This window comes from Halichoerus grypus, chromosome 2, assembly GCF_964656455.1.
Source record: "Halichoerus grypus chromosome 2, mHalGry1.hap1.1, whole genome shotgun sequence".
NCBI lineage: Eukaryota > Metazoa > Chordata > Mammalia > Carnivora > Phocidae > Halichoerus > Halichoerus grypus.
The window spans coordinates 163,927,566-163,938,729 of record NC_135713.1 but is presented as its reverse complement, the minus strand read 5'-3'; the positions used below and the strand labels follow the sequence as shown (position 1 = coordinate 163,938,729).

At 48.8% G+C, this 11,164-nt stretch overlaps 1 protein-coding gene across 5 annotated transcripts in view; it reads left to right on the top strand.

Moving 5' to 3' along the window:
- Positions 1-83: 83 nt before the first annotated feature.
- Positions 84-11,164, top strand: part of SGSM2 (small G protein signaling modulator 2) — a 43,625-nt gene continuing 32,544 nt past the window's right edge. For 2 of the 5 annotated variants that reach the window (XM_036091103.2, XM_036091104.2), the window contains exons 1-2: positions 592-759; positions 4,463-4,538. In XM_036091103.2, coding sequence (XP_035946996.2) covers positions 703-759; positions 4,463-4,538 — 133 coding nt within the window. In that variant the 5' untranslated portion in view covers positions 592-702. Of the gene's footprint in view, positions 225-591; positions 760-4,462; positions 4,539-11,164 lie in introns of those variants that run through there. The other 3 variants (XM_078068062.1, XM_036091102.2, XM_036091105.2) reach the window with 3 other exon arrangements.

The window sequence follows — 11,164 nt, the reverse complement described above, 5'->3', positions numbered from 1 at the left end:
CCATCCCGCGCCCCCACCTCTCACGTAGCTTCAGGAAGGGCGGGACAGGAGAGGGAGAGCTGGCCTTGACACTCGAGCCCTCAGGGGGATTTAGAGGAACGAGGGAGCTCTGGCCTTTCAGCCAGGAGAATAACGCTGGCTTCCCCATAGCCATACTCGAGGTGCGAGGGACCCCGGCCCTTCCCGTCGGGAAAACGAGCGAGTAGAAATCAAGGAGGGTCTAGGTGCGTTGAGGCCAACTCCGATGTGAGCAACTTTCCCTCAGCCGCGGGGTCCAGGGCGCGTCAACCACTCGGCGCGGAACTGGCTGCCGGCGCTCACAATGCGGGTTCGCACCCTCGGGGCGGGAGCCTGCGCGTTGCCATGACAGCGGCACGCGAGGCGCGCGCCCGGGGGCCCGCCACCCCTAGGAGCGCGCAGCCTCCCCCCGCCCCGACCCCCCCCCTCCGGGTTGCAGAGCGCACCCCCCGCCCCCGGCAGTGGGAAGGGGCCGGGCCAGCCGCCTGACGTCTGTGTGGGGCTCGGAAGATGGCTGCGGAGCCCAGCACCGGGCAGTGGCTGCGGCGGCGGCGGGCGGGGAGCGTGGCGGGCGGGGGCTCCGCCTTGAGCGTGGGGCGCTGAGCTGAGAGGCGCGGAGGCTGCTAGGGCGCTAGGGGGGCTTGGGGGGCAGCTCGGCGACGCCTCCCCGCCACCCGCCGCAACATGGGCAGCGCGGAGGACGCAGTCAAAGAGAAACTGCTGTGGAACGTGAAAAAGGAGGTAAAGTCGGGGCAAGGACCCCCGGGGCTCGCGTCCGTGCCCGCGGGCCCGGGACTGGGGGGGCTCGAAAAGGTCCGCGCTCCCCCTTCCCGGGCGCGGGAGCTCACGGCCCTGGGCCGGGCGGGGGCGGGGGCGGGGTCCTGGACTGGCTGCGGCTCCCGCCTCCTTCCCGGATCTGGGAACAGCACCCCTCGGTTCGAGGGGCCAGGCCGGCCCTCCGACGCTTGTTTGCTCGGCGATCCCGCAGTTCCCCACCCTGTGACGGCAACAGCCCTGGGAGACCAAGGTCGGGGGAGGGGTGGCGGCGATTTCTGGAGAGGTGGTGCTGCCCATTCACTGCCCGCGCCGCCTGGGGAGGGGGCGGGGCCCCGCGCGGCCTCAGACAACGCTAAACCGGTGGTTTGGGGGCTTAGTTTGGGTTTGCCCTACACCCGATTCAGGGATCCCTCTGGGAACTGAGTCGCGGCTTCGGCTTCGGGAGGGTTCGTCGCACACCTCACTGCTTCTCACTCCACGCCCACGTTCCTACCCAGAGACCACGGGGGAGGCGGCTTGAGAATGGTTTTTAAGACTCAGATTTTTTCCCCCCGTTTGAGGGAACCCTCAACCCAAATGTCAGGAAGACAGGAGTCCTCCCCTCTACTAATGTCTTTTACCTTGGCCCTGCCCTAAAGCCCATTTCAATTTCATTGTGGCGGCGGGGGGGCGGGGTACCCATATGAATGACTCACAGCGTATGAGAGCTGGAGAGCTCAAACCTGCAGCGTGGATTAGAATGGATTAGGCCTCTGGAACCATGAACTCCCCACCTACCTCTGTGGCTGTCTTTTACCAGATGTGCAATCTCCCTGAGGGCAGGAAACCCGTCTGTTTTGTCCACTGTTCTGTATTCAGGACCTGGCACACAGTAGGCATTCAATGAATATTTGGTAAATATCTTGGAGACTGCAAGATGGTGGGCATTCATAACCTTGGAATACTCTGAACCTAGCTCTGTGTGACTTGAATAAGTCACTTAACCTCTCTGAGATTTAATTTCTTCATCTCTGAAAGAAGGATATGTACTTCATATATAAAAGTTTACCATATTGGTTCCTTTACCCCTTCCTGGAGTTTCAGGATTGGAGAAGACTCTGGGTTCTTAAACTTCTGGAAGGCTCTGGATGGTTCTCCTGCATTAACTATGGCCTGGCTACTGTGCCCTAACATTTATTTGTTCCCTTCCCTCTTGCTGGCAAAGAAGTAGTTGAAGCCATCACCTTTCCAGCTGTGTGTGAGAACTCCCTTGTGACTTTCCTGTGAAGTGGCCAAGAAAGTATTTTAGGCCAGGAGTATTATCAAATCGGCATTTAAACTCCAGCCCTGGTCTCCCCAAGGATAAGCGAAATCCCAAGTCTCAGGTTATCCTAAGGAAACAAGCAATCTAGTGACAGAGACTCATATGAACAGTATAAACAAGAACAAAAAAGTAGCCATACCTGAACTATGGACAGATGTGCTAGGATTGTTGGTGTGATCCAAATTTAGGGTTGATCGGTGATATAGGAAAGATTTCTTAGAAGACCGTGATTCTTTTTTCAATACTTAGAAGGCTCTTTATACTACTCCAAGAATGATTCCTAAACAATTGTGAGAAATGTCCAAAATATGTCACAGCCATGTGTATTACCTGACAAAGTTTAACCTTCTCTCAATTCTTAGCTCCTTTCTCCCTTCAGCACTTGATTTAGAGAGAAACATATCTTTTCCTCTTCTATGAGTAGAAACAGTGGGGATAATTTTAGGCAAGGCTGGTCTTTCAACACAAAACCTCTGGTATAATTCTAGAGTCATCTATAGGTCCTTCTAACCCCCAGATCTGCCCTACCCACCTGTTTCAGATGCCTGCAGGTCTTTGAGCTGTGATTTTATGGTCTGTTTAATAGAAACACCCCTTGGGAAGAAATCTAGGAAGGTTTTAACAGTTTAGAGTGCAGGATCAATCTGATTTCCCTCTACCTAACTGCTAATCATGAGCAGTTTCCAATAGAGAGAAGCCTCCACGTCCTTCCTCCCTCCTCCCCAGGCTTTAGAAGCTTTACCATTCTCCAAACTGTACAGTCCTAGGGGAGAGGGCCTTGGGAACAAGGGCAGCATCAGAACACTGCATGCGATGTCCAAAGAATGTCAAAGACACACTCTGCCCAGAGCTTACTTTATCTGTGAGATTTTATACTGGGGTTGAGGTAATCCATCCCTCTAATCTCCAGTATTACTATCTGTGTCTTGGCAGGTTCCCCCAGGACATCAAAAATGCTTGGCTTAAGTGTTGGGAGCAACTAGAACCTCATACATTGCTAATGGGAGTGTAAAGTTATAACCACTTTGGAGAGCTATTTGGCAAAATCTAGTAAAGTGGAATATAGGTATCAGAAATTCCTTGTCTAGAAATATAAATCCAAGGAAATGAGCACCTATGTTCACTAAAAGACATATCTGTAATGTTCATAGTAGCGCTATTCATGACAGCCCCAAATTGGAAACTACCCACATGCCAGTCAATTGTGCTATGTTAACACAATAGAGAATGAATGATCCACAGCTACATACAACATGAACACATCTTACAATCATACCAGAGAGCAAAAGAAACCCAGTCACAGGGGCACTTGGGTGGCTCAGTCGGTTAAGAATCTGCCTTTTCGGCTAAGGTCATGATCCCAGGGTCCTGGAATCGAGCCCTGCATTGTGCTCCCTGCTTGGCAGGAAGCTTGCTTCTCCCTCTCCCACTCCCCCTGCTTGTGTTCCCTCTCTGGCTGTGTCTCTCTCGGTCAAATAAATAAATAAAATCTTTAAAAAAAAAAAAAAAAAGGAAACCCAGTCACAAAACACTACACACTGATTTCATCTATAAAAAGTATAAAAACCCACAAAACGACTCTATGATATAAGAAGTCAGGATAGCAGGAATCCTTGAAGGGAGTAGTGACTGGAAGGAAGTATGACAGTGGTGGGTGCTTGAGGGTGCTGGTCACATGTTCTGTTTCTTCATCTGTCTTGGTTTGACAGGTGTGTTCAACTTGTGAAAATTCATCAAGCTGTATAATTATGATATATATTTTTCTCTATAGTTTTACTATCCATCAATAAAAAAGTTTTGTGTGCGTGTGGTTTTTTTAAAAGTCCTTTCTTAAAGAAAGATGTGACTGCTCATCTTACAAGGTATTTGGAAGCTTTTATATACAGGTAGGAACCCAAAACATCAGGATTTTATTGAGACAGAAAGAAGGCTGGGCTTGCAAGCATGTGGAGAGTGTCTCTGAGGCCTGGAGGAACCCTAACCTTGGAGAAGAGGGAGTAAATGAGGGGCAGGTTGTTTGTCTATACCCTGTAGTGAGCTAGTTTGTCCCTAACGCGCAGTGTATCTGCCCAGAAGCCCTTCTCCAGCTAAGTACAGATGAGCAAATGGCATCCTGTCTTTCTCCACAGTGGGGTACTTCCTCCTGGACTGAAACATCTGCACTGATTGCTTGTTGGATTTATGACATCTCTCTTCCTGGTTGCCTTTCCAAGAAGACACTTTGCTTCCCCACCCCTCCTATCCCTATGTACTCTCTATTCTGCAAGTGTCTGAATCCAGGCCAGAAGAGCAGGACCAAGCCGTTTGCTTCCCCACAGGCCTTTGATCAGAAAAATAAATAAGATGCTGCCCATTTGTCCACAGGTGAAGCAAATCATGGAGGAGGCTGTCACCAGGAAGTTTGTGCATGAGGATAGCAGCCACATCATTGCTCTGTGTGGTGAGTGACTGGGGGTGGTGGGAAGTGGGTTTAGAACTGCAGACACTGTCCTAGGCCGAGGAAAGAACTGTCCTCAGGTTTAGTAGTTTTCAAATATGGCTGCAAATTAGAATCCAACTCTGAAACATTTGAGATCTCCCTGGGCCTGGTCCCCGACCTACTGAATCAGGATCTCCAGGGCCCAAGGATCTACATATATCTAGTTCCTTTGATCCTTTGTGTGCATCAGAGTCACCGGAAGAGCTTGTTAAAACACAGATTCCTGAGTCCCAACCCTGGAATTTCTGATTCTGGTAGGTCTGGGGTAGGCCTGAGAATTTGCATTTCTGACAGATGGTTCTGATGCTGCTGGTCCAGGGACCACACCTTGAGAACCACTGACCTAGGTAATTCTGGTTTGGGAATCACTGCTCTGGTTTATTTTTACCTTAACTTTGGGGGAAGGGTTTGTAGTTTTGGGTGCTTTCTGTGCCACATCTACTTTCTAATTAATCCCACCCGTGTTGCTCTGGCATCCCAGCTCTCCAAGCACTGGATTGGGTGCAATACAACATGGGCTACGATAGGAGGGAAAGCCAAAAGCCGTCCCGCCTTACAAGGGAAAAAGTCAGTAATGAAGCATCCCTTTCTCCTCACTGTGAAGACTTCTGCCTTTGCAGGGGCAAGCCTGTCTCTACATACAATAGAGTTTTCTTGGATTTCCAGGAATTCAATCTTCCTTTCAGCTCCCTTTCTCAGGGGACAGCTCGCCATCTCTATGTTGTTTTCCTTGGCCTCTGAGATTGGTGTTTGGGATTTGTGGAAGGGAGGTTGTGTATTTCTGAGATGAAGGAACGAAAGGAGCAAATAAGGGAAAGAGCACTGTTTGACAGTACTATGGTGAGGCAGATAGAGCTGCCCACCATCAGTCTGGCAACAAATGCTGAGGGTCTGCCACAAGCCAGATCCTGTTCTCCGGATAGGGAAATAGCAGTAACAAGATAGAGTCTCTGCCCCGAAGGGCTTACATTTTGTGGGGAGAGAGAAAACCAAATGCACACATAAATGTATCCTGTAATAAAGGTATGAAGAAAAATAAAGCAGAGAGATGAGGGAGAGCAGCTGGGGAGAGATGGCCTGTGAGCAGAGCCTGAGTGACAGACTGAGGATTCACGTGAATCCCGGTGCTCTGCTTATTTACGTCATCTTGGACAAATTTCTTAACTTCTGTCACCCTTAGTTTGCTCCCCTAAAAACAGGACGGATTCCTATCTCAAGGAATTTTTGTGGGGATTGAGATGATGCATGTGAGCATTTCTAGCACTGTAAGAGCTCAGGAAATGTCCGTCTTTCCTTCTTCTTTGGATGTTGAGGCTGAAACTAGGTTTGCAGGATTTGAGTTCCCACCATCTTCCTTTCGGGTAAGTTTCCTGATTCTTTGAGATGTTATGATTCCCAGAGTTACAAGGAGCAATCTAATCTCACCTTTTCTCAGGCAGAACCTACGTTAGGGGAGAAGCATGGTAGTCTGCAATAAGTGGCTTCGAAGAATATTAAGAACTCTACTCCTTTCCACCTGTGTTGTGTGCCCCTGACATCAGCCACTATCTGTCATTGTCACCAGAAGGGCTCTGCTGGTGGCCCAGTTATGCATGGCTTAATTCCTTATCCAGACCACATACAACAAATACAGAAAACAGAATAAAATAGCACAAACAGCTTGTGCATGGGTACCGCATGTGGGTGGCCAAGGGGGAATAGGGGAAAGAGAGGCAGGGAGAAGAGTTGTGGGTATCCCACATTCAGGCCATTTAGGATGAGCAAACTGTCAGCTCTCCTCTGATCAGTCCAGGGGCCCACAGGAAGCAGTGGAGTTTTCACTTTTGTCTCCTGCCTGGAAGCCCAGGGCTCTTTCTAGCAGGCAGAGATACTACCCTCAAAAGGAATGATACTTCTACTTTCAGCCAGTTGTAGTTGCTGAAACAGAACAGGGGTCTGTGAAATAGACCCAAGTCTCCAGGGTTCTGCTGGATCTCAGGAGGTGCCTTAGGTCTGCCAGTGCAAACTTAAATGTCCACAATCAGATGAGAACGGTCCACACAAGAAGCTGTCTGGGTGTGAGACTGCAGGCAGTGGTGGTGGGGACTGGGGTGAACTGAGTATTGCTTTGCCACCATTCAGCTCCTGCAGGAATGCCAGCCCAGCCTTGCCATGGCCTTTGTTTTATTTTAGAGAAGCCATAAGTCTGGGTTTTTATTTTCAAAGGTTGACAACTAATTCCCATTATGTATTTATTTTTTTATTTATTTTAAGTAGGCGCCAGGCCCGGCATGGGGCACAATGCAGGACTTGAACTCATGACCCTGAGATCAAGAGTTGGATGCTTAATGGACTGAGCCACCCAGGCACCCCAAAATTCCCATTTTTAAAAAATGTGTGGGCCAAACAAAAGGCATCTCCAAGCCTCTGCCAGTTTTGCTGCCCCTGCCTTGGGCTCAGTGCTGTCACTGAGGGGAATGTTAGCAGGACGGGTTGCCAACAGTATAAAGCTAAGTCAAGCCCACGGAAAAAGGAATCCTTGGGCTTTGCCAAAATTGGTATTCAGTGGTGAGGTAAATCCCAATTTGGGCTCAAAACAAGGTATGTTTAAAGCAGTGACTATCAAACTTTTTTCCTGTCTGCAAGCCATTTACATGCATCATACAATAGAATCATAATCAGGGATTTTTGGGAGGAGGTAGAGGAAAGAATAGAGATGTATTGATGGAAAACTGCACCCCTTTGGTTTTTTGAAGATTTTGATGTGCCAGTCTCCTTCACCCCTGGGCAAATGCTCAGAAATGCATTTCTAGTCTGAAGTAGATCCAGTCTTATACTGGGTCCTGCTGTTGTCCCAACCACATCCAGAATTCAGCTTTGTTCTGGGAGGAATTGGAGTGCAGAGAAGGTACTGAGAGATCTGAGCAGAGCAAAAGCTGTGGAGGTTGGATTAACCACGGAGTGGCCACATTCCCTAGAGCCTTGGAGAGCACTGGGGCCCTGGGCCCCTCTGTTCTTGGCAGGGGAGGGCAGGGCCTGGGCAAGATGAGCTGCTCTCAGCTTCCTTAGAGTAGAGATACTTGAACTGGAAACAAGACTCTTCCTGGAGAGCCTTAGAAATGGAACTGAAGAATCCCGGGGGTGAGCCCTGACCCTGGGCAAACCCAGGAAAGTTGTGCCAGACCCCTGTTTCTATTACCCACAGGAGGAGGCAGACTCCCAGGACTGGTGAGAAGTGTGTGTTTCTTGTGTGTGTGCTGTGGTTGTTCCTAAACCTGTTTGTCCAGAAGCTGGTCAGGCCCCTGTAGGTGGAAACCTTGTGAGGAAGCTTTGCTGGCAAGCCCTGGCTGGCAGTGGGGAGGGCTTCTCTGTGTGCTGTTCTCCAACCACACAGCATGGCTGTCAGGATCAGGCCCGCAGCCAGAGGCTGGGGCTTGGGGAGTAGGCCCAAACCTACCATGTAGGAACGGGGTCTCTGATATCTCACTTTTTTATTTTAAAAAGGCTTGTCAAGTTTGCATTTCATTTCATAAAATGGTCTTTGAAATGTTTAATATAAAGACCTACTGTTGAATCAAATTAATGCACCTTGTTTTTCCTGTGGCTTCTTAAATCCCCAGATGTAAGCTGATGTCTCCTGCCACCTCCTACCCCAAGGGCAAGGTGCTTTTAACTTTTTTTAAGTTTTATTTCTTTTATAAGTACCCCACGTAGGGCTTAAACTCACATCCCCAAGATCAAGAGTCTCCTCCTGTTGAGCCAGTCATGTGCCCCATGGTGCTTTTAACTTTTGCTTTTGGGCAACTCAAGGTTAGGTTAAACACCAAACTGTCCCAGATTTCGCCTTTGAACTCTGCATTTGTAATAATAATATACAATGCTTAAAGAGGACACTTTACTCTCTTCCCGTCAGGGACCTGAGGTAATTCAGGCATCAACCCTTGAGCACTGGAGAAGCCGCCATTTCTCTGGACCTGCCCTTCCTCAGGCTCACGGCTAGGTGTGGCTGCCTCCACAGTATTTCTGTGTGCTCTGCTCTGATTGGGCACTGAGTTTGGATTTTAACCTTTGCTGGGTAAAACAGGTTTACAGAGCTGGCCTGGCACAGCAGGTTCTCAGACTCGTAATGTCTCTTCCGCTCCGTAATGTCTCTTCCGCTCCGCAGGCAAGGCATTGCGGGCAGGGCCCAGGCCCAGGTCAGCCCTGCCCCTCAGTCACTGGGGTCCCAGCTCTCCCTGCGCACATCCTCAATCTGCGGATTGTTGCTTCGGGCTGAAGATGGGCTGTGATGGGAGACGGGGTGGAGTCTGTGGAGCTGGGAAGAGCAGCAGGGCTTTATTAACAGCCTGCTCCCCGTTGCTAAGCAGCTTTCATTAGACTGGAAGGTCGGCTGCGGTGAGCTCCTCTGGGGAATGGTGAGGAGATGCTAATGAGCTGGGAGAGAAGCAGGTGCTCTGGAAGGATTGCCTCTCACCTGAGACGTTGCAGCCAGAGCTATTTCAGCACATGCTGAGATTCAGACTCCAGGCAGTTTTTAATCTGTGAAAGGGATTCCTTCTCTCTTCTTCCCACCCATACTGAATGAACAGCTCATTCTCAGGGTATCTGGCTTCTGCCTTTCACCTGCAAAAAATCGAGTAGGAAGGAAGGCCCCTGTGGGGAAGTGACTCCTCTCACCCTGCATTGGGACGAGGCTGTGGGCCTATGGTGGTGGTCTGTAGCCCAGACACTAAGTGTGTGACCATGGCCGGTTACTCAGCAGCTCTGAACCTACCCCAGAAGGTTGATGTGAGGACCAACGGAGTGACACAGGTAAAGCACACAGCATGGAGCCATGTACACAGTAGGTGCTCAGTAAATGTTGCCGTTATCATCATCACCACCACCAGCAACTTTCTACTTTGTTCTTCAAAGTGATCCTACAGGGTGGGGAGATGGGTGAAATAGGTGAGGGGGATTAAGAGGACACTTACCATGGTGGGCACTGAATAATATGTAGAACTGTTGAATCGGTAGGTTTTACATCTGAAACTAATATAACACCGCATGTTAATTACATTGGAATTAAAAAAAAAAAAGTGATCCTATAACCTTCCCCATCAAGCCGTCTAGAACCTGCTCCAGGATTTCATTCGAGAATCCATGTTTCTGAGAGTTTGGAGCATCTAAACAATTAGAGAAATTTGAACTCCAGGAACTCAATAATATTAAGAAATGTTTATTAATTTTGTAGGTGCAATCAAGGTATTATATATCTCTTTTTTAAAGAGTCATCTTTTACAGATACCTACTGAAGTAGTCATAGATAAAAATATATGATATCTAAAATTTGCTTCAAAATAACCTGGGGATAAGTGAAAAAGTGGTTGGAGGTGGTATAGCTGAAACAAGATGGGTCATGACTTGACCATTGCTTGAGTTAGGTGATGGGTACATGGTGTTCATTCTGTCATCCTCTTTACTTTTGTATATATTTGGAATTTTCCATAGTGAAGTTTTTTTGTTTTTTTTTTTAAGAGGAGGAAGAGATATAGTGAGTATAGACAACTCTCCTGAGAAATTTTACATGAAGGGGAGCAGCTAAATGGTTCAATACCTGAATGGGGATATAGGGCCAAGGGAGGTGGTAGTGGTGGTGGGGTTTTTTTGTTTTTGTTTTTGTTTTAAGTTGGAGAAGTTACAGAATGTTTATGTACAAATGGGAAGAACCTAATGGGAAAACATTGAAGATACAGGGAAGAGAAGTGGTGTTTGCTGGAATGATGTTCTTGAGAGGTGAAAGGGGCTGAAACCCAATGTGTAGGTAGACAGGGTGCCTTAGAGAGGAGCACAGCCAGACCATCTGTAGGGACAGGAAAAAGGCAGGGGTGCAGGGAGAAAGACACCAATGCTAATGATCACCTTCAGGGTACTTGAGAAGTAATGAAGGAGCCTTTTGCACTTATGCATAGCCTGTTGCTTGTAGTCACTCAAAACCTATTGAGATGGGACCTGTTCCTTTCCCTCATTGCAGCTGAAGCTCAGAGAGATTTAGTGCTTTGCACAAAGTCAAATAGCTAGTAGGGAAAGGAGCCAGAGTTTGAATCCATATCCGTCTTGCTCCAAAGCCCGTGCTACCAGGGATGGGTCCACCCGTGTGGCCTACCTAGGAGAGGAGCCTTGAGGTGTGGGGCATTGCGGAGCAGTTGGCCCTTGTGGAGACATGGCTCAGGTCACCGAACAGTGGACTCGGGGTGTTCAGAGATACTCTGGGAGACAGTGGGTCCTCACTGAGCTGAGCGAGGCCAGCACTGTCCCGGTTCCCTGGAAAGCCATTGTGAGTGCTGTACATGTAGATTCTGCCCTGTATCTCCATCGGGGCGAAGAAGATAGATGTATGTGGGAGGAATTTCATTTTCCTCACCTGCCAGGTTCTGGATTATCAGGGCAGTTCTTTCTCCTCACGAAGAAAGTCTGAATGGGAGAGTTGCTTTCTTGTCTTAGGGCATCGAACCAGGCTGACTGCCCCTGAAAGCTGAAGCAGTCAGCGTCACTAGTGCCGGCGGACAGAAAATATACTCTAATTACCATAGAAATGCTCGTTCCGGGTCGAAGCAGCTGCTGTAGAT